The sequence below is a fragment of the Triticum aestivum genome, chromosome 5D (assembly GCF_018294505.1).
Source record: "Triticum aestivum cultivar Chinese Spring chromosome 5D, IWGSC CS RefSeq v2.1, whole genome shotgun sequence".
Taxonomy (NCBI): Eukaryota; Viridiplantae; Streptophyta; class Magnoliopsida; order Poales; family Poaceae; genus Triticum; species Triticum aestivum.
Window position 1 is genome coordinate 548,764,205 of NC_057808.1, and position 23,423 is coordinate 548,787,627.

Here is a 23,423-nt window from a genome sequence, read left to right on the forward strand (position 1 = left end):
GTCGCGGAACATATGAGATGTTCAAAGGGCTGAAATTGGGATTTCAGGCTCGTGCCCACGTCAAGAGGTATGAGACCTCTGACGAGTTTCTCAAGCCTGCAAACTAAGGGAGAAAAGCTCAATCGTTGAGCATGTGCTCAGATTGTCTGAGTACTACAATCACTTGAATCGAGTGGGAGTTAATCTTCCTTAAGAGATAGTGATGGTTCTCCAAAGTCACTGCCACCAAGCTACTAAAGCTTCGTGATGAACTATAACATATCAGGGATAGATATGATGATCCTTGAGCTATTCGCGATGTTTGACACCGCGGAAGTAGAAATCAAGTAGGAGCATCAATTGTTGATGGTTAGTAAAACCACTTGTTTCAAGAAGGGAAAGGGCAAGAAGGGATACTTCATGAAACGACAAATCAGTTGCTGCTCTAGTGAAGAAACTCAAGGTTGAACCCAAACCCGAGACTAAGTGCTTCTGAAATGAGGGGAACGGTCACTGAAGCAGAACTACCCTAGATACTTCGTAGATGAGAAGGCTGGCAAGGTCGATAGAAGTATATTGGATATACATTATATTAATGTGTACTTTACTAGTACTCCTAGTAGCAACAGGGTATTAGATACCGGTTCGGTTGCTAAGTGTTAGTAACTCGAAATAAAAGCTGCGGAATAAACGGAGACTAGCTAAAGGTGAGATGACAATATGTGTTGGAAGTGTTTCCAAGGATGATGTGATCAAGCATTGCATGCTCCCTCTACCATCGAGATTGGTGTTAAACCTAAATAATTGTTATTTGGTGTTTGCGTTGAGCATAGACATGATTGGATTATATTTATCGCAATACGGTTATTCATTTAAGGAGAATAATGGTTACTCTGTTTATTTGAAGAATACCTTCAATGGTCTTGCACCTAAAATGAATGGTTTATTGAATCTCGATCGTAGTGATACACATGTTCATGCCAAAAGATATAAGATAGTAATGATAGTACCACATACTTGTGGCACTGCCGTTTGAGTCATATTGGTATAAAACGCATGAAGAAGCTCCATGTTGATGGATCTTTGGACTCATTCGTTTTTGAAAAGATTGAGACATGTGAACCATGTCTATCGGTATATATGCATGAAGAAACTCCATGCAGATGGATCGTTTGGACTCACTTATTTTTGAATCACTTGAGACATGCAAATCATACCACATGGGCAAGATGACTGAAAGGCCTCGTTTTCAGTGAGATGGAACAAAAGAGCAACTTGTTGGAAGTAATACATTTGATGTGTGCAATCCAATGAGTGCTGAGGCACGCAGTGAATATCGTTATGCTCTTACTTCACAGATGATTTGAGTAGATTCTAAGTATATTTACTTGATGAAACACAAGTCTGAAATATTGAAAGGTTCAAGTAATTTCAAAGTGAAGTTGAAGATCATTGTTACAAGAGGATAAAATTTCTATGATATGATCATAGAGATAAATATCTGAGTTACGAGTTTGGTACACAATTAAGACATTGTGGAAATTGTTTCATGACTAATACCGCTTGGAACACTGATACGTCTCCAACGTATCTATAATTTTTGATTGCTCCATGCTATATTATCTACTGTTTTGGACTATATTGGGCTTTATTTTCCACTTTTATATTATTTTTGGGACTAACCTATTAACCGGAGGCCCAGCCCAGAATTGCTGTTTTTTTGCCTATTTCAGTGTTTCGAAGAAACGGAATATCAAACAGAGTCCAAACGGAATAAAACCTTCGGGAACGTGATTTTCTCACCGAACGTGATCCAGGAGACTTGGACCCTACTCCAAGGAACAAAAGAGGGGGTCACAAGGGTGGGGGGCGCGCCCTCCCCCCCAGGCCCGCCCCCCTGCCTCGTGGGCCCCCTGTTGCTCCACCGACATACTCCTTCCTCCTATATATACCTACGTACCCCCGTCAGATCAGATACGGAGACAAAAACCTAATTCAACCGCCGCAACTTTCTGTATCCACGAGATCCCATCTTGGGGCCTGTTCCGGAGCTCCGTCGGAAGGGGATTCCACCATGGAGGTCTTCTACATCATCACCATAGCCCCTCCGATGAAGTGTGAGTAGTTTACTTCAGACCTTCGGGTCCATAGCTAGTAGCTAGATGGCTTCTTCTCTCTTTTTGGATCTCAATACAATGTTCTGCCCCTCTCTTGTGGAGATCTATTTGATGTAATTTTCTTTTTGCGGTGTGTTTGTTGAGACCGAAGAATTGTGGGTTTACGATCAAGTTTATCTATGAACAATATTTGAATCTTCTCTGAATTCTTTTATGTATGATTGAGTTATCTTTACAAGTCTCTTCGAATTATCCGTTTGGTTTGGCCAACTAGATTGGTAGTTCTTGAATGGGAGAAGTGTTTAGCTTTGGGTTCAATCTTGCGGTGTCCTTACCCAGTGACAGAAAGGGTTGCAAGGCACGTATTGTATTGTTGCCATCGAGGATAACAAGATGGGGTATTTATCATATTGCATGAATTTATTCCTCTACATCATGTCATCTTGCTTAAGGCGTTACTCTGTTTTCATTAACTTAATACTCTAGATGCATGCTGGATAGCGGTCGATGAGTGGAGTAATAGTAGTAGATGCAGGCAGGAGTCGGTCTACTTGTCTCGGACGTGATGCCTATATACATGATCATACCTAGATAATCTCATAACTATGCTCAATTCTGTCAATTGCTCAACAGTAATTTGTTCACCCACCGTAGAATACTTATGCTCTTGAGAGAAGTCACTAGTGAAACCTATGGCCCCCGGGTCTATTTTCATCATATTAATCTTCCAACGCTTTTATTATTACTTTGCTCTTTACTTTTCCTTTTATTTTGCTTTGCATCTTTATACCAAAAATACCAAAAATATTATTTATTATCTCTATCAGATCTCACTCTCGTAGGTGACCGTGAAGGGATTAACAACCCCTATTCGCGTTGGTTGCGAGGAGTTATTTGCTTTGTGTAGGTACGAGGGACTTACGCGTGGCCTCCTACTGGATTGATACCTTGGTTCTCAAAAACTAAGGGAAATACTTACGCTACTCTGCTGCATCATCCCTTCCTCTTCGGGGGAAACCAACGCAAGCTCAAGACGTAGCAAGAAGGATTTCTGGCGCCGTTGCCGGGGAGTCTGCGCAAAAGTCAACATACCAAGTACCCATCACAATCCCTTACCTCTCGCATTACATTATTTGCCATTTGCCTCTCATTGTCCTCTCCCCCACTTCACCCTTGCCGTTTTATTCGCCCTTTTTCCGTTCGCCTTGATGTCTTTCTTGGCTCGTTTTCTCGCTTGGTTGAAATAGTTGAGTATTTATTCCTAAATAGAGAAGCTAATATCTATGGATCCTCATCCGCTTGCCAATCTTTTTAAGAGATCCAATTATGATGAACCAATTCCTAGTGATTTGGATGCACTAGATTATCTTTATAAGCTTTTGCCTGAAATCCGTAAATCTGAAAATTGTGATGAAGTGCTTTATGAAGTGATTCACGATAGATCTTTGAATAAAAAGCATGATTGCAATGATGCTACTATAAATTCTCTTGATGTCAATTGTGCTAATATTATGCAAAACCCTAAGCTTGGGGATGCTAGTTTTGCTATGTCTACTACTTGTTGCAATGATCATGATTGGGGTGATTCTTCTTACGATCTTGAAAATTTATTTAAGCCCCATGATGAATATGAGATTGATAATAATGTTTGCAATAATATTGAAAGTGGGTTTGGAAGAGTGTCGACTTTAGATCCCACATATTTGGATAATATTCAATCTTATGAAATTTTTGATAAAAGTGGGCTTGGGGAAATCATGACTTTAGTTAATGATAATCCCACTATTTTGGAAGAGTGTCAACTTCGCATGCATGTGGATCGTGTTGAGAATATGTTATGTGATAGCTATATTATTGAATTTTCTTATGATCCTACATGTAATTATTATGAGAGAGGAAAATATGGTTATAGAAATTTTCATGTTGCTAAATTACCTCTCGTTATGTTGAGATTTCTATTGTTCCTTTCCGCTTCCTTGCATATGCTAGTTTTTGCTTGCTATGATAATTTCTTTTTATATAAGATGCCTATGCATAGGAAGTATGTTAGAATTAGATGTGTTTGTCATGTGTTTTATGATGCTCTCTTTGTGCTTCAATTCTTGTCTTTCATGTGAGCATCATTAAAATTATCAATGCCTACCTAAAAAGGCTTTAAAGAAAAGCGCTTGTTGGGAGACAACCCAATATTTTTCCTTGCTGCTTAGTAATAAATAATTCATCTACCTTCTGTTTAGATGTGTTTTTATCTTTTAATTAGTGTTTGTGCCAAGTTAAACCTATAGGATCTTCTTGGATGATAGTTATTTGATCTTGCTGTAATTTCCAGAAACTTTCTGTTCACGAAAATAATTGTTAAAAATCACCAGAACGTGATAAAATAGTGATTCCAATTGCTTCTGATCAATAAACAAATTTACTAGGTCGTCCTATTTTGGCTGATTTTTTGGAGTTCCAGAAGTTCGCGTTATTTACATATTACTACAGACTGTTCTGTTTTTGACAGATTCTGTTTTTCGTGTGTTGTTTGCTTATTTTGATGAATCTATGGTTAGTAAAATAGTTTATAATCCATAGAGAAGTTGGAATACAGTAGGTTTAACACCAATACAAATAAAGAATGAGTTCATTACAGTACCTTGAAGTGGTCTTTTGTTTTCTTTCGCTAACGGAGCTCACGAGATTTCTGTTGAGTTTTGTGTTGTGAAGTTTTCAAGTTTTGGGTGAAATTCTTTTGATGGATTATGGAACAAGGAGTGGCAAGAGCCTAAGCTTGGGGATGCCCATGGCACCCCCAATATAATCCAAGGACACCAAAAAGTCAAAGCTTGGGGATGCCCCGGAAGGCATCCCCTCTTTCGTCCACTTCCATCAGTAACTTTACTTGGAGCTATATTTTTATTCACCACATGATATGTGTTTTGCTTGGAGCGTCTTGTATTATTTTAGTCTTTGCTTTTTAGTCTTCCACAATCATCCTTGCTGTACACACCTTTTGAGAGAGCCATACATGAGTTGGAATTTGTTAGAATACTCTATGTGCTTCACTTATATCTTTTGAGCTTTATAGTTTTTGCTCTAGTGCTTCACTTATATCTTTTAGAGCACGGTGGTGGATTTGTTTCAAAGAAACCTTTGATCTCTCATGCTTCACTTAGATTATTTTGAGAGTCTTAAATATCATGGTAATTTGCTAAAAAATATTAATATGCTTGGTATTCAAGATTTGTAAAACTTTCTTTTGAGTGCGTTGAATACTAAGAAAAGTTTGATGCTTGATAATTGTTTTGAGATATGGAGGTAGTAATATTAAAGTCATGCTGGTTGGCTGATTATGAATTTAAAGAATGCTTGTGTTAAAGTTAGCAAGTCCCGTAGCATGCACGTATGGTTAAAGTTGTGTAACAAATTTGAAACATGAAGTGTACCTGGCTTGTGCATCCTTATGAGTGGCGGTCGGGGACGAGCGATGGTCTTTTCCTACCAATCTATCCCCCTAGGAGCATGCGCGTAGTACTTGATTTTTGATAACTTCTAAATTTTTGCAATAAGTATATGAGTTCTTTTGACTAATGTTGAGTCCATGGATTATACGCACTTTTACCTTTCCACCATTGCTAGCCTCTTCGGTACCGCGCATTGCCCTTTCTCACCTTGAGAGTTGGTGCAAACTTCGCCGGTGCATCCAAACCCCGTGATACGATACGCTCTATCACACATAAACCTCCTTATATCTTCCTCAAAACAGCCACCATACCTACCTATTATGGCATTTCCATAGCCATTCCGAGATATATTGCCATGCAACTTTCCACCGTTCCGTTCATCATCATCATGACATACATTACTTTTGTCATATTGCCATTGCATGATCATGTAGTTGACATCATATTTGTGGCAAAGCCACAATGCATAACTTTCATACATGTCACTCTTGATTCATTGCACCATCCTGGTACACCGCCGGAGGCATTCATATAGAGTCATATCTTGTTCTAGTTTCGAGTTGTAATTCATGTGTTGTAATCAATAAAAGTGTGATGATCATCATTATTAGAGCATTGTCCCAAGTGAGGAATTATAAAAAAAAAGCTCATAAAAAAAGAGAAGGCCCAAAAAAAGAGAGAAAAAGAGAGAAGGGACAATGTTACTATCCTTTTACCACACTTGTGCTTCAAAGTAGCACCTTGTTTTTCATGAAGTGAGTCTCATATATTGTGCTTCAAAGTAGCACCATGTTTTCCATATAGCGAGTCTCATAGGTTGTCTTTTTCATACTAGTGAGAATTTTTCATTATAGAACTTGGCTTGTATATTCCTACAATGGGCCTCCTCAAGTGCCCTAGGTCTTTGTGAGCAAGCAAGTTGGATGCACACCCACTAGTTTTCTTTTGTTGAGCTTTCATTCATTTATAGCTCTAGTGCATCCGTTGCATGGCAATCCCTACTCCTCGCATTAACATCAATCGATGGGCATCTCCATAGCCCATTGATTAGCCTCGTTGATGTGAGATCTTCTCCTTTTTTGTCTTCTCCACACAATCCCCATCATCATACTCTATTCCACCCATAGTGCTATATCCATGGCTCACGCTCATGTATTGCGTGAAAGTTGAAAAAGTTTGAGATTATTTAAGTATGAAACAATTGCTTGGCTTGTCATCGGGGGTATAGAAGTTGGGAACATCTTTGTGTGACGAAAATGAAGCATAGCCTAACTATATGATTTTTGTAGGGATGAACTTTCTTTGCCATGTTATTTTGAGAAGACATAATTGCTTTTATTAGTATGCTTGAAGTATTATTATTTCTTATGTCAATATGAACTTTTGTCTTGAATCTTTCGGATCTGAATATTCATACCACAATTAAGAAGAGTTACATTGAAATTATGCCAAGTAGCACTCCGCATCAAAAATTCTCTTTTTATCATTTACCTACTCGAGGACGAGCAGGAATTAAGCTTGGGGATGCCTGATACGTCTCCAACGTATCTATAATTTTTTATTGCTCCATGCTATATTATCTACTGTTTTGGACTATATTGGGCTTTATTTTCCACTTTTATATTATTTTTGGGACTAACCTATTAACCGGAGGCCCAGCCCAGAATTGCTGTTTTTTTGCCTATTTCAGTGTTTCGAAGAAACGGAATATCAAACGGAGTCCAAACGGAATAAAACCTTCGGGAACGTGATTTTCTCACTGAACGTGATCAAGGAGACTTGGACCCTACTCCAAGGAACAAAAGAGGCTGACACGAGGGTGGGGGGCGCGCCCTCCCCCCCCCCAGGCACGCCCCCTGCCTCGTGGGCCCCCTGTTGCTCCACCGACGTACTCCTTCCTCCTATATATACCTACGTACCCCCGTCAGATCAGATACGGAGCCAAAAACCTAATTCCACTGCCGCAACTTTCTGTATCCACGAGATCCCATCTTGGGGCCTGTTCCGAAGCTCCGCCGGAAGGGGATTCCACCACGGAGGTCTTCTACATCATCACCATAGCCCCTCCGATGAAGTGTGAGTAGTTTACTTTAGACCTTCGGGTCCATAGCTAGTAGCTAGATGGCTTCTTCTCTCTTTTTGGATCTCAATACAATGTTCTCCCCCTCTCTCGTGGAGATCTATTCGATGTAAATTTCTTTTTGCGGTGTGTTTGTTGAGACCGATGAATTGTGGGTTTATGATCAAGTTTATCTATGAACAATGTTTGAATCTTCTCTGAATTCTTTTATGTATGATTGAGTTATCTTTACAAGTCTCTTCGAATTATCCGTTTGGTTTGGCCAACTAGATTGGTAGTTCTTGCAATGGGAGAAGTGTTTAGCTTTGGGTTCAATCTTGCGGTGTCCTTACCCAGTGACAGAAAGGGTTGCAAGGCACGTATTGTATTGTTGCCATCGAGGATAACAAGATGGGGTATTTATCATATTGCATGAATTTATTCCTCTACATCATGTCATCTTGCTTAAGGCGTTACTCTGTTTTCATTAACTTAATACTCTAGATGCATGCTGGATAGCGGTCGATGAGTGGAGTAATAGTAGTAGATGCAGGCAGGAGTCGGTCTACTTGTCTCGGACGTGATGCCTATATACATGATCATACCTAGATAATCTCATAACTATGCTCAATTCTGTCAATTGCTCAACAGTAATTTGTTCATCCACCGTAGAATACTTATGCTCTTGAGAGAAGCCACTAGTGAAACCTATGGCCCCCGGGTCTATTTTCATCATATTAATCTTCCTACGCTTTTATTATTACTTTGCTCTTTACTTTTCCTTTTATTTTACTTTGCATCTTTATACCAAAAATACCAAAAATATTATTTATTATCTCTATCAGATCTCACTCTCGTAGGTGACTGTGAAGGGATTGACAACCCCTGTTCGCGTTGGTTGCGAGGAGTTATTTGCTTTGTGTAGGTACGAGGGACTTACGCGTGGCCTCCTACTGGATTGATACCTTGGTTCTCAAAAACTAAGGGAAATACTTACGCTACTCTGCTGCATCATCCCTTCCTCTTCGGGGAAAACCAATGCAAGCTCAAGACATAGCAAACACCATAGTGTGATGGTGTGTCCGAACATCATAGCTGCACCCTATTGGATATGGTGCATACCGTGATGTCTCTTATCGAATTACCACTATCGTTTATGGGTTAGGCATTAGAGACAAACGCATTTCACTTTAAATAGGGCACCACGCAATTCCGTTGAGACGACACCGTATGAACCACTACAAGGAAATCGGTCTATTGCAACGGAAATATTGCCACAAAATAATTTTCGTTGCAAAAATCTCATTCTATCACCACATTTTCATTTTTGTGGCGACTAGCATGTCATAATGCAACATTATTTAATTGTTGCAATAAGTGCCATGATTATTGCAAAAAGGCTAGCCTTATCACGACGAACAAAAAATCGTTGCAAAAAATCTTGGCTTATGGCAACAAACAAAATAACGTTGCATTAAGTATTGCTATTACCACAATTTATATATCGTGGCAATATTTTTACTTCCCCTACTCCACACCGGTTGCCTTGTGACTTTGGCGGTAAAGAGACTTCTCGTTTCCCACCAAAATTTTTTAGCCGGTTGCTTTATTTCCCACGAAGAGACCTTCTCGTTCCCGGCAAAAATTACTTTTCCCGCACGGATACGGTGAGGTGCTGCACGAACTCCTTATAACTGCTTTCAATCTGGATTAAACAGGACTATAATCTGATTTCACCCTATTAGGAAATCAGGTTTACTTCTTCCTCCGTCATGGCAGCTTCACGGCGTTGGTAGACGACATCGGCGACTTTGCAGCGTTGGTCGACGAGAAGATTCTTGTACGTACATCGGTAATTCCTTTCTCTACCTCTCTCTTGTTCCCGTGATGGGGTGCCCCACTTGACCTTCTGCCTAATCTCCATCCCATCTACCTGACTACCTGGGGGCCATGACCCTCTCACCTGCACAAAGGGGAATTTTCACTTCTTCAAATTAAGATGGGGAGGGAGGGCCGCGCGCCGCAGGGACTGTGAGTAGAGCCGCTGCCTCTTGCGCACGTCGGAGGGAATAGGTTGATGGCCGCTGCACCACAGGTAGCTGTGCCGGCGGGAGCAGCTCAGGGAAAACGGTTGCCTCGGCGTTGGGGCTTGCCGTGCGGCTCCGACAGGAGCAGCTTCAGGGCCGACGGTCGGCGGCACGCTGGAGGTCGCCTCCGGACCGGGGCTTGCCGCGCGGCACCGACCAGATCAACTTCAGGGCCGGCGGTCACCAACGCACTGGGGCTCGCCATGTCGCGTCGCCGGATGGCCGCGACCTGTCGGAAGGGCGGGATTGCCGCCGCTCCCGTGGACAGCCCGTGGCGTGATTTCCAGATCTACAACTATTCCGGTCTCATCTGCTCTGTTTTCCTCTCTTCTACTGTATTCCTCTGTTCTCGTCAGGTATTTTTTCTTTTATTCGAAACTTGCAGCTACATCGTACAGCATAATCAGGCATCAACCTTTGAATGCACATATCAATTGTACGATGATAAGCCACATGGTTGGATGAACTACAAGAATATATGCATGCCCATGGCATGTAGTTTTAAACATTCAGCCCTCAATCCCGCTTTAGCCTGAATCAGCTCTGCCTTTCAACACCTTTTCCCAAGTACATCAAATGCAGGGACCATGTCATCATATAGTGCCTTGTGGCCTGCAGCAAGAATAGCCAGTTGGCCATCTTTATCTGGCTTCTTGTTCCCTCAAACCGGAGCTTCAGCAAAAGATCCGCCCTTTTGTTTAACTGCCTCTTCTCTCTCTCGTCCCCTCATCCCTGACAGAGGCAAACGCACTCACACCTGCCGCTTGCGATACACACTTGTGCTCCTCCGGTGGGCAGCCGCAGGCTTCAGGTAAAATTGTTGATAGCCTGCTAGAGTGAAAGGTAAAGAGGAATTTGGATTTAACGCCCAAAAATAGTCTTCAAAGCTTTGATCAGGAAGTGGCACTGGATATGATCTAATTCCGATTGAGACCTTCACCCTATGCTCCCCAGTTAAATTTTCTCTTTCAGTTATAGTAAATGTAGTTATCAGACAATTGTTTAATGCCATGTGCCTATGCATTAAGTTTTTTTTCTGTCTAGATTTTAGTTATGAGGCTTCGTTCCATTGTGATCTTTGCATACCCAGCCTTGCTTTGGATTTCATAACATGCTTCCCATACCAAAATTTATTGAGTTATCTCGTCAAATTTGGGCTCACATAAAAGCTGATACATAATTCTTGTATGCAGCAAATGGTATTACTTTATATTATGGTTCACCTTTTACTCATCCTTAGAAAAACTGTATGCAGGAAAGGTCGAAGTCAGGATAAGGAAGAAGCCAGTACCTTGTTGCGTCGAGGACGACCTGTGAGAAGGTTTGTTTCTGTTATGTCAACATCCTCAAATTTTCATTTTTTTATTCAGTCTGAATGAAAAAAGTTACTTTCAGTACACATATTTTCTCGTTTTGCTAATACCTATATGCATAGCATTTAATGTTAAATTTGATAAGGTTTGTTTCGGTTATGTCAACATTGTCAAATTTTCTTCTTTTTCTCAGTCTGAATGAAATAAGTTACATTCAGTACTGTGTCCTCTTGTTTTGCTAATACCTAATATGCATATGTTGTAATCCTATTCTACAAACAAATATAACTACTATGCCAAATTTCGTGTAGTACGAGTATCTATGAGGCTCAAAAGTTATCTGTATTATTTTGAGAAAAATAGCTCATGTCCTAAATGGACTACTATTCTGTTCTATTATACATACTATTTCCATATTTCAGATTCACTTTCCTGACAAGTGTGTAAATCCTTTATCTAATTTTATAGTTTAAAATCAGCTAGATGGCTCGAGATAGGATTTGGATGGATATGAATAGGGATTCTGCGGAGTGGCAGAGTGGCATTAAGGAATTTTTAGATTTGGCTTTTGACGGTAGTCCTGGAAGATCAACCGCTTTATGCCCATGTAGAAGATGTCTCAATGCTATTTACAAGGAAAGGGACGAAGTACACCTTGACCTGCTCATGAATGGGATGGATCCCAGTTATACTTGCTGGAAATACCATGGAGAGGATTCAGATGACGAAAGTACGGCTGAAGGATCTGAAGGTGAAGGGGTGAGAGGTGATGACTTTGCAGTTCGTGATTTGCTCAACACGCTCATACGTAGCACCGAGCCAGAAAGTAGCAAAACCACAGGTGAAGGTACTAGTGAAGAGATGTTGCATGATGATGGTAATATCCCAGAAGGGTCTGCAGAAGGTAGAAGTAACGAAGAGGCAGGTGGATGTGCCAAGGCTTTCTTTGCTTTGTTGAAGGATGCTGAAAAGGAGTTGTACCCTGGTTGCAAGGAGCTCACAAAGCTTTCTTTCATTGTGAGACTCTACCAGATAAAGTGCTTGTTTGGGTTGAGCAACAGGGCATGTGAGGCAGTACTTCAATTGTTCACAGAAGCGCTTCCAAAAGGTCATTGTATTCCAAATTCTCTCGAGAAAGTTTAGAAGATAATCCGGGATCTTGGGCTTGACTACCAAAAGATACATGCTTGCATTAATGATTGTGTGCTATTCCGGAAAGAGTATGCTGACATGGATTACTGTCCGACCTGTAAGGAATGTAGATGGAAAGCTGCTGCCGCTGATGAATTAGATGTCGAGAGGACAAACCATAAAGGGAAGAAGCAAGTGGCCCGTAAAGTTCTAAGATATTTCCCACTCACTCCACGGCTACAACGTCTATTTATGACCGAGGCTACATCATCATATATGAGATGGCATAAGGACGACCGTGTGGATGATGGTATAATGCGGCACCCTGCAGATTCTTTGGCTTGGAAGCATTTTGATAACATTTATTCTAAAGGATTCTCTTCAGATGCACGGAATGTAAGGCTTGGGCTTGCATCTGATGGGTTCAACCCATATGGGATAATGAATGTGTCATACTCTTGTTGGCCAGTGATTCTAATTCCATATAACTTGCCTCCTTGGTTGTGTTTGAAACAACCATATTGGTTAATGTCGATGATAATTCCTGGAAAAAAGTCACCAGGAAATAACATCGATGTATATCTACAGCCTTTGATAGATGAACTCAAAGATCTATGGTATGTTGGTGCGGACACATATGATGCCACAACGAAGAAGAACTTTCAGATGCATGCAGCCCTCATGTGGACAATTAATGATTTCCCAGCTTATGCAATGCTATCTGGTTGGAGCACAAAAGGAAAACTAGCATGCCCATATTGCCACATGCACACAGACCATTTATGGTTGAAATATGGGCGCAAGTACTGTTACATGGGTCATCGCCGTTTTCTAAGTCGTGACCACAAGTGGCGTAGAAACAAGAGTTGCTTCAATAACGAGACAGAAAATAGAGATGCTCCGGTGCCACTCTCGGGCAATGACGTGGTACAACAACATGCAAGTTTTGAGCAGGAAACCTTTGGGAAAACTAGAAAGAGGAAGCGTGATGATGATAATAAGTGGCATAATTGGAGGAACAAGAGTATATTTTTTGATCTCCCTTATTGGAAGAACTTGCTTATTAGGCATAATTTGGATGTAATGCACATTGAGAAGAACATCTGTGACAGCTTTTTAGGGACACTGCTTGATATGGATGGTAAATCAAAGGATACTCTGAAGGCCCGTCTTGATTTGCAGCACTTAAAGATAAGGAAGGATCTGCATCCAAATGTCAGTAATGGAAAGTATACTTTAAATCTAGCTTGCTATAATTTGACCAAGGATGAGAAGAAAATGCTATGCAAGTTTTTGCATGGTGTAAGGATGCCCGATGGTTATGCATCAAACCTAAAAAGATGTGTGGACCTCGAAGGTTGTAAGGTGTCTGGGCTCAAAACTCATGACTGCCATGTCCTCTTTCAGAAACTTCCCATTTGGGTACGCAATATACTTCCCAAGAAATTTGTTGTCCCATTCCTCGAGCTAAGCCTATTCTTTGCTGCGATTTATTCCAAGGAATTAAATCCTGAAGAGCTAGCAAAGTTGAGTCGTACAATTCCAGAAACTCTCTGTCGACTTGAGATGATCCTTCCACCCCAGTTTTTTGATATCATGATGCACCTTCCTATTCACCTTGCTGAAGAAGCTCGATTAGGTGGACCTGTTGCTTACCGATGCATGTATCCTGTGGAAAGATATTTGCGCACACTTAAAGGATATGTGCGGAACAAAGCTCACCCAGAAGGTTCAATTGCCGAGGGTTACATAGCTGAAGAGTGTCTAACATTTTGTAGCCACTTTTTTGGTAACATTGATACCAAGCTTAACCAGCCAGAGCGTCATGAAGCTGCAGCTAGAGATGAAGGACCAGCTGGACTTAGTGTATTTGGCACAATTGATCACTCAAAGAAAGGTTTCACATTTGAAACACTTTCTAAGGCAGAGATGAAGCAAATTAGGCACTACATAATAACAAACTGCGAGGAATCCAACTCATGGACCGAGTAAGGATGTTTTTTTTTATTTTTTTCTTCATGGTACATATGCACTGTTCTGAACCTACTCAACACTTTTCTTATAGTGAGCATCTGGATGAGCTTACAAGGGCTGGTGCTCACGGTGTCCAGAAACGGCACAGAGACGAGTTTGTAGATTGGTTCGAGAGGCGTGTAAGAACATAATACATAGTAATTACTTATGCTCGTGTTAATAAAAATAATTGTGGATTTTTCTAATAATTTGCACGTGTTAATACAGATCCAGGCACTTCACAAAGAAGGGAAAGTCAATGATCTTTTGTATGCCCTATCTAGAGGACCTGACCCTCGAGCTCGTGTTTATAACCGCACCTTCATCAATGGGTTTTTCTTTAGAAATGATAGTGTAGAAAGAGATTTGAATACCCAAAACAGCGGTGTTGTTGTTAGGGGTGATGCTCGATCTGGCAACCTTGATTGGTTTGGTGTGATCAAGAAAATTATTTGTGTAGATTTTCCCTCGGAAAAGGAGGTAGTGCTATTTCAATGTGACTGGTTTGACGTGCCCTCTGCCAATAAAAATCAAAGCACGGGCTACAAGAAGGATGATTATGGCTATATCGATGTAGATACTACCCGACTTCGATATAGGGATGATCCCTACATACTAGGCATTCAAGCAGAACAAGTGTTCTATGTGAGAGATGTCAAGAAGATAAATTGGGTTTCTATTGTTAGATTGAAGCCGCGAGACCTATATGCCATGCCATCCGTAGGAAATGATGACGATGGAACCGGAGCTGATGCTGACTTACTTGATATTGTAGTTGGAGATACAAATGTGCCAGACATAGACGGGGATGTCGAAAGTTGGTCTAGATCTGGCATGGAAGGTGCCAGTGGTGATGCTTCAGATATTCCGAAGATACCCGAAGTTGATCCCGGATATGATGAGCTTCAATCTGATAGTGATAGCTGTGATGATGAGACATATATAAATGATGGCCATGTTCCTCATTTAGTACTCGACGAATCTGATGATGATGAGTTTTTTGTGTAGAACATTAGGATTAAGTTTTCTATAATATAGAGAGGAACAGATCTGTCCCTGTTGCTTGGTGTTATATTATGTTAATGTGATGAGAAATTTCAATATCATAACTCTGTTTTTACACATTGCACTGTTTAGACATGTTGCTATTTTTACTACCATCTGTTTCTTAATTGATTATCCCCTTCCTACCTTTTGTCATGCATTTGTTTAGGATATGCAATGGCATCAAGAGAAGATACCATCTTGGCACACCAGAATCGACAAACTACTCAGCAAGAATCTGGTAATCTGAACTATGTACATTTACTTTAGCAATTGCAAACAACTAATATTGTAAACCCCTGGCAATATGTACTTTTCCTTGAATGATGGCCTCTCAACCCTCAATTTCTTGATTATTGTCTCATGATCACCAATACAATGTCCATCCCCACTACATCTTGCATTTGGTTCCCAGGAGCAAACATAATAAATTTGTAAGAACTACAAAAGCAAGTACGAGTTAAGAACTACATAATAAATTTGCCATCACACTTTGTGAAAATGCATGCAAGAATTGATACATCAAGTTATCTGAATGGGGCTCCAACTTTATCCTCAGGGCGAGACAACACTCAAGCACGAAGGGGTATGTACTTGCTTGAAATATTCTCGTAATTCATAGTTCTACAATCATGTTTGAGTATGCCATTATTGTAACTTTGAAATATCTTTTCTAGCTCTTGTGACCAAAACCTTCTCATAGGAGCGTACTAACAATAATACAAATACCCAGCCACTACATTTGTAGCTAGCATGGGTATAGTATTGTTGAGAAGTATATTTTTTTTTGATACAGTGACAAGAGGCTCTGTATCATCGTCAAGGGACGATACCATCATTGCGTACAAGAATCAGCAGAGCAGACAACCAACATCAGGTACATGTTATACATAGTTCTTATCCACAGCCTAACCTCAAATATATACTACTGGATCAATTAATTGTACAATGGCTTGAATCCAGCAAATGACATGACAAATACTGTACAACAAAGTAACGCTACGGAAAGCCCCACAGACCAGTCCAATTGGCCGTCGCATGCACGCCGACATCGTACAGAAGCGGATATAGGTACAATTTCCAGCATTACTGTTGACTTGGCTCCTTATGACTGCATGGCAATTTAAAAACAGAGTTGCTTTTCTGGGATTTTAATCGACAGAAAGTGGTGGCCAAAAGAAGAAGGGGCGAGGTGTCCTCAAAGGAATCACGGTCGCCAAGAAGCGATTCGCCAATGGTTCCTCAAAGCTTCACATTGAATTTTCCAAAACATTGGGAGGTTCTATCGGAGAGAACTATCGTTTGTTTGTGGATGACGTGGTGGTTTACATGAAAAGGAAGGCACCACTCATTGGTGTGAACAAGTGGTCTGCCATTGATTCTTCTGTGAAGGATTCAATCGTTGCTGATGTCATTGTAAGTATAAGTTTGTACTTCAGCATTTTTCATAGCCTCTCCAATATCTATTTATAAATAACAGACTCCTGTCATCATTCCTTTTTAGGCTAAGTGGGATTTGGAGGACACATATTCTACGAAGGGAAAAATACTAACAATTGCTAGAGAGCGCTATAGAGGATGGCGGTCAACTTTGCATTCAACATACAAAGCATACAGTACTGATGCTCAAAGAAGGGCCAATAAACCCGAGGATGTAACTCCAGAGGAGTGGGATTATATGATCAATTATTTTGGCACTGATTTAAAATTCCAGGTTACTTCTGTGTACATTACTAGGTGTAGTAAGTAAATTGTATTAGTTACAACATGCCTCTTAGGTGTAGTAAGTAAATTGTATTAGTTACAACATGCCTCTCATTATATTGTGTGTGGCAGGAGCTTAGCCGAAAAAATACGGAAAATCGCCAGAAGCAAAAGGCGAGGCATATAGCTGGTTCAAAATCGTACTCGCAGATTAGCTATGAGAAGGTACTCAAAAGAGTAGATGTAATGCACCTTTGTACGGTCAAATTTCAAGTTTCTCTATTTGACATATCTCTATACTTGTAGAGGGATGAGGAGACTGGGAAGGAACCAACTATTCTTCAACTTTGGCAGATCACTCATACACGAAATGGATCGTGGTCTAATGAAGAATCACAGACTGTTTATGTGAGAAACATTTTCAAACAAAGAAATCTAGCTTGTTACATTACTTATGTTGTGCAATATTATATTAACATTCTTAACAACTTAAGTATGCTATCTTTATGTGGTGTAGGACAATGCACGCATCCAGATTAGGGAGAAAGAAGGAGAGATTGGTGGTCCAATTTCAAGTGAAGAGCAAAACAATATTTTCCAGAATAGCTACAGATCTACTATGGAAAGTACATCATTGAAGCCTCGTGGCCGAGGATACATGGCTAAGCCGCCTAGCGGTTCTGAAAGACTACATTCTGAAATCCAGAGGCAAAATGCTGAGCTAACCCTCGAGGTTCATGACTTAAGGAGGCAAATTGTTGAACAACAGGCAGAGAGGCAAAGAGAACGAGAAGAAGAGCGAGTTGCCAGGGAAAAACAGCTTGAGGAGGAACGTGTAGCAAGGCAGAGAGAACTTGAGGAGGCTAAGCAAGCAATGATGCATGATATTATGAATGAGGTTAGGCAATCAATGAGGTTGGATGTTGAGCAGATATTGGGAACTCGACAGGAAGACGCACATCAGGTAATACAAATGCTTTCAATTTAGTACAGTTATGTTCTATGGAGAAAAGTAAATCTTGTGAGTTATCCATTCAATGCAGTTTTCCCAAGCAAGGGACGCTCCAAGAAACGGAACTGGAAATCGGTCAAGTTCTCTGTTTAAAAATTCGACCATGATTACTCAACACCAGCTTATGCAAGCAGCTAAACACCATCGTCGTCCTCCAAGTGAAAAGGTATTTGACAAAATTATGAGATCTAGTTTCCATTGAAGCATGTACATGCCGAACTATACCATCTGAAACTGAACACAACACAAAAGACAAGGCAAAAAAGAATCTGTACCTCGAAGGCAACCACCACACTAGTGCAGCCCCAGTAAACAACTTCTAAACTTATACTAGGCTGGAGAAAATAGATTTCAGCAACATGCTACATTTCTGGGTAAACTCATATCAAGTGATACATCACTGATAGGATAATTTTTAGACTTTTACTACATGATCAGTCATGAAGAGGAGAAGAAAATAGTTGATTCAGGAAAATGCAAGTAAAACAAAGAAAAACTTGTGCCTTGGTTTGCATGTGTTTCTACCACAAATGCTAATTATTAAGTGAAATACTAAGTTGAGAAACAATAATAAGCATGCCAATCTTTTCTTCTATACGTGCAATAGCCTATACGTGGAATAGCCTGCAGATTACATGCCAAGTATAAACTGGTGGAACTCATGTTATCCATGCATTGGTGTACGGATTACCCTTTCTGCTTTTCATTAGTATGTTTACATAGAAAAAAAGGCATGATTACTTTCTCAAGTAGCATGATCAACCCTTTAGTTCTCTTCCTACTTTGAGATATTAATGTTTATGTGCCACAAATAAAAAGAGGCAAATATCTTCTTTATTGAATGCCCTCAACGAGGAAACCTGATGTATTCATTGAAATTCGGTCATTCATGTTAGAATAGAAACTTTTGTATTCACTGCTCACTAATCATCTATTTATAGACCTTGTATCTGTGTAAACAACACCTATCTTTTCTTGCTAAATGACTGTACAGAAGTAGCCATAGTGATATGTCAGAAGTGCTAATGACTAAATATTACAGTACATTCTTGATATGGATTATAAATATGGAATCCAACCCATGTAGAATCATCAACCCTTATTTATAATCATTTTTATTGTGTATTGTCTTTACTGTCTTAACTAACTATAAGCTTCAAATTTTGTTTTTGCCTTGTAGGATGGTTTTCTCTAAATGAAGAAGAAAGATCCCAACAAGATTTATTACCAGTTTAGGAGGCACCTTGTAGGACGATTTTTCTACATGAAGTGAAGAAAAGTGATTTCTTGAAGAATGCTTGTTGACTAGATGAAGTCATATGTATCTTGTTTGTTTGAACATTTAGATTTCCTTTCAGACTTTGTAGAACATGTATCTGACTTGGATGTTTTATTCTTGAACTTGTTAATTAATGAATGAATGCTTTGGACATGTACTCATGATTTTCTTCTACCATTATCAACATGTGAGCGTTGTTCTGTACTTGTAGATGGTGCTTGGATAATGCATTATTAGTCTAATATATACTACATGCAATAGGTTATCACCATGGAATTACACCCGTTGCAAAAAAATTGCCACGAAACCTGCCTGTTGCGATAATGTATCACCACAAAATTTGCATGTTGCAATAAGTTTTTGCTACAAATCCTTGGTCGTTGCAACAAGTGTGTTGCCACAAAATAATGTCATTGCGAGAGGGTCTTGCCACGAAATCTCATTCGTTGCGCTAGGTTATTGCCACAAAGAGTATTTTGTGGCCATATGTGTGTGCCGCAACGGCAGGGCTCGTGGCAGTATAATTCAAATGCCACGAGAAAAATCGTTGCGATACCATTCCATGTTGCCACGATACCAAAAAATGTTGCATCATCCTATTGCCACGGAGTTTATTGCGACGCTTGGCAACAAATACTACTTTGTTGCGATAGATACATATTGCAACAGTTTGTTACTTATTGCAACAGAAAAATTCATTGCAATAGACCGTTTTCCCTGTAGAACTATGGTTTAGAGAAACCTAAGGTGTCGTTTCTTAAAAGTTTGGGGCTGCGACGCTTATGTGAAAAAGTTTCAGGCTGATAAGCTCGAACCCAAAGCGGATAAATGCATCTTCATAGGACACCCAAAAACAATTGGGTATACCTCCTGTCTCAGATCCGGAAGCAAAAGGGATTGTTTCTAGAATCGGGTCCTTTCTCGAGGAAAAGTTTCTCTCGAAAGAATTGAGTGGGAGGATGGTGGAGACTTGATGAGGTTATTGAACCGTCACTTCAACTAGTGTGTAGCAGGGCACAGGAAGTTGTTCCTGTGGCGCCTACACCAATTTAAGTGGAAGCTGATGATATTGATCATGAAACTTCGGATCAAGTCACTACCAAAACTCGTAGGTCGACAAGGATGCGTACTACTTCATAGTGGTACAGTAATCCTGTCTTGGAAGTCATGTTGCTAGACAACAATGAACCTACGAGCTATGGAGAAGCGATGGTGGGCCAGGATTCCGACGAATGGCTCGAGGCCATAAAATCCGAGAGGATCCATGTATGAAGACAAAGTATAGACTTTGGAAGAACTACTTGATGGTCGTAAGGCTGTTGGGTACAGATGGATTTTAAAAGGGAAGACGGACAATGATGGTAAGTATCACCATTAAGAAAGCTCGGCTTGTCGTTAAGATGTTTTCCGACAAGTTCAAGGAGTTGACTACGATGAGACTTTCTCACTCGTAGCGATGCTAAGAGTCTGTTAGAATTATATTAGCATTTACTGCATTATTTATGAAATCTTGCAGATAGAATGTCAAAACATTGTTTCCTCGACGATTTTCTTGAGGAAAGGTTGTATGGGATACAACCAGAAGGTTTTGTCAATCCTGAATGATGCTAACAAGTATGCAAAGCTCCAGCAATCCTTCTAAGGACTGGAGTAAGCATCTCGGAGTTGGAATATACGCTTTGATGAGGTGATCAAAGATTTTGGGTTTATACAAAGTTTATGAGAAACTTGTATTTCCAAAGAAGTGAGTGGGAGCACTATAGAATTTCTGATGAGTATATGTTGTTAACATATTGTTGATCAGAAATGATGTAGAATTTCTGGAAAGCATATAGGGTTACTTGAAAAGTGTTTTTCAATGGAAAACCCGGATTAAGCTACTTGAACATTGAGCATCAAGATCTATAAGGATAGATCAAAAATGCTTAATAGTACTTTCAAATGAACACATACCGTGACAAGATTTTGAAGGAGTTCAAAATAGATCGGCAAAGAAGGAGTTCTTGGCTGTGTTATAAGGTGTGAGTATTGAGTAAGACTCAAGACCTGACCACGGCAGAAGAGAGAGAAAGGACGAAGGTCATCCCCTATGCTTTAGACATAGGCTCTACAGTATGCTATGATGTGTACCGCACCTAAAGTGTGCCTTGCCATGAGTCATTCAAGGGGTACAAGAGTGATCCAGGAATGGATCACAGGACAGCAGTCAAATTTATCCTTAGTAACTAGTGGACTGAGGAATTTTCTCGATTATGGAGGTGGTAAAAGAGTTCGTCGTAAAGGGTTACGTCGATGCAAACTTTGACACTAATCTGGATGACTCTGAGTAGTAAAACGGATTCATATAGTAGAGCAGTTATTTGGAATAGCTTCAAATAGCGCGTGGTAGCTGCATTTGCAAGATGACATAGAGATTTGTAAAGCACACACGGATCTGAAAGGTTCAGACCCGTTGACTAATAACCTCTCTCACAAGCGAGATATGATCAAACACCATGGGTGTTGGATTCATTACTATCACATACTGATGTGAACTAGATTATTGACTCTAGTGCAAGTGGGAGACTGTTGGAAATATGCCCTAGAGGCAATAATAAAATGGTTATTATTGTATTTCCTTGTTCATGATAATTGTCTATTGTTCATGCTATGATTGTATTAACTGGAAACCGTAATACATGTGTGAATGCATAGACCAAAACATGTCCCTAGTGAGCCACTAGTTGACTAGCTCGTTGATCAATAGATGGTTATGGTTTCCTGACCATGGACATTGGATGTCATTGATAACGGGATCACATCATTAGGAGAATGATGTGATGGACAAGACCCAATCCTAAGCATAGCACAAGATCGCGTAGTTCGTTTGCTAAGAGCTTTTCTAATGTCAAGTATCATTTCCTTAGACCATGAGATTGTGCAACTCCCGGATACCGTAGGAATGCTTTGGGTGTAACAAACATCACAACGTAACTGGGTGGCTATAAAGGTGCACTACAGGTATCTCCGAAAGTGTCTGTTGGGTTGGCATGAATCGAGACTGGGATTTGTCACTCCGTATGACGGAGAGGTATCTCTGGGCCCACTTGGTAATGCATCATCATAATGAGCTCAATGTGACTAAGGAGTTACTAACGGGATCATGCGTTACGGAACGAGTAAAGTGACTTGCCGGTAACGAGATTGAACGAAGTATTGGGATACCGATGATCGAATCTCGGGCAAGTAACATACCGGTGGACAAAGGGAATTGTATACGGGATTGATTGAATCCCCGACATCGTGGTTCATCCGATGAGATCATCGTGGAACATGTGGGAGCCAAAATGGGTATCCAGATCCCGCTGTTGGTTATTGGCTGGAGAACGTCTCGGTCATGTCTGCATGGTTCCCGAACCCGTAGGGTCTACACACTTAAGGTTCGGTGACACTAGAGTTGTTATGGGAAATTGTATGTGGTTACCGAAGGTTGTTCGGAGTCCCGGATGAGATCCCGGACATCACGAGGAGTTCCGGAATGGTCCGGAGGTGAAGATTTATATATGGGAAGTCCAGTTTCAGTCGCCGGAATGGTTTCGGGGGTTATCGGTATTGTACCGGGACCACCGAAAGGTGTCCAGAGGTCCACCGGGTGGGGCCACCTGCCCTGGGGGACTTGATGGGCTGAATACATGAGGGAACCAGCCCCTAGTGGGCTGGTGCGCCCCTCCCCAAGGGCCCAAGGCACCTAGGGTTGGAAACCCTAGGGGAGGGGGTGCCTCCATCTTGCTTGGGGGGCAAGCCTCCCCTCCTGGCCGCCGCCCCCCCCCCCCCCTCTAGATGGGATCTAGAGGGGCCGGCTCCCTCTCCCCTTCACCCTATAAATAGAAGGGGGTGGGAGGGCTGCAATAACCCTTCCCTGGCGCAGCCCCTTCCCCTCTCCAACACCTCCTCTCCTTCGTAGTGCTTAGCGAAGCTCTGCCGGAGAACCACGAGCTCCATCGCCACCATGCCGTCGTGCTGCTGGAGTTCTCCCTCAACTTCTCCTCTCCCCTTGCTGGATCAAGAAGGAGGAGACGTCCCCGGGCTGTACGTGTTTTGAACGCGGAGGCACCGTCCGTTTGGCGCTTGGATCGGATCTTCCGCGATTTGAGTCGCCGCGAGTACGACTCCATCAATCGCGTTCTTGTAACGCTTCTGCTTAGCGATCTTCAAGGGTATGAAGATGCACTCCCTCTCTCTCTCGTTGCTAGCATCTCC

At 41.0% G+C, this 23,423-nt stretch overlaps 1 protein-coding gene across 1 annotated transcript; it reads left to right on the forward strand.

The window, feature by feature from the left end:
* Window positions 1–15,927: 15,927 nt before the first annotated feature.
* Window positions 15,928–19,213, forward strand: LOC123121189 (uncharacterized). The gene is made up of 9 exons (XM_044541109.1): window positions 15,928–16,066; window positions 16,153–16,260; window positions 16,352–16,605; window positions 16,694–16,903; window positions 17,026–17,118; window positions 17,200–17,301; window positions 17,411–17,857; window positions 17,937–18,071; window positions 19,086–19,213. The coding sequence occupies exons 1-9, from the start codon at window positions 15,943–15,945 to the stop codon at window positions 19,098–19,100; spliced, it is 1,488 nt and encodes a 495-aa protein (XP_044397044.1). The 5' UTR covers window positions 15,928–15,942; the 3' UTR covers window positions 19,101–19,213.
* Window positions 19,214–23,423: the final 4,210 nt, after the last annotated feature.

Coding starts and splice junctions, on each gene's coding strand:
- LOC123121189 (XM_044541109.1), top strand. CDS start 15,943: ATGGGTATAGTATTGTTGAGAAGTATATTTTTTTTTGATACAGTGACA. Junction 17,119..17,199: donor CGCAGATTAGCTATGAGAAG/GTACTCAAAAGA, acceptor CTATACTTGTAG/AGGGATGAGGAGACTGGGAA. Junction 17,858..17,936: donor GACAGGAAGACGCACATCAG/GTAATACAAATG, acceptor CATTCAATGCAG/TTTTCCCAAGCAAGGGACGC.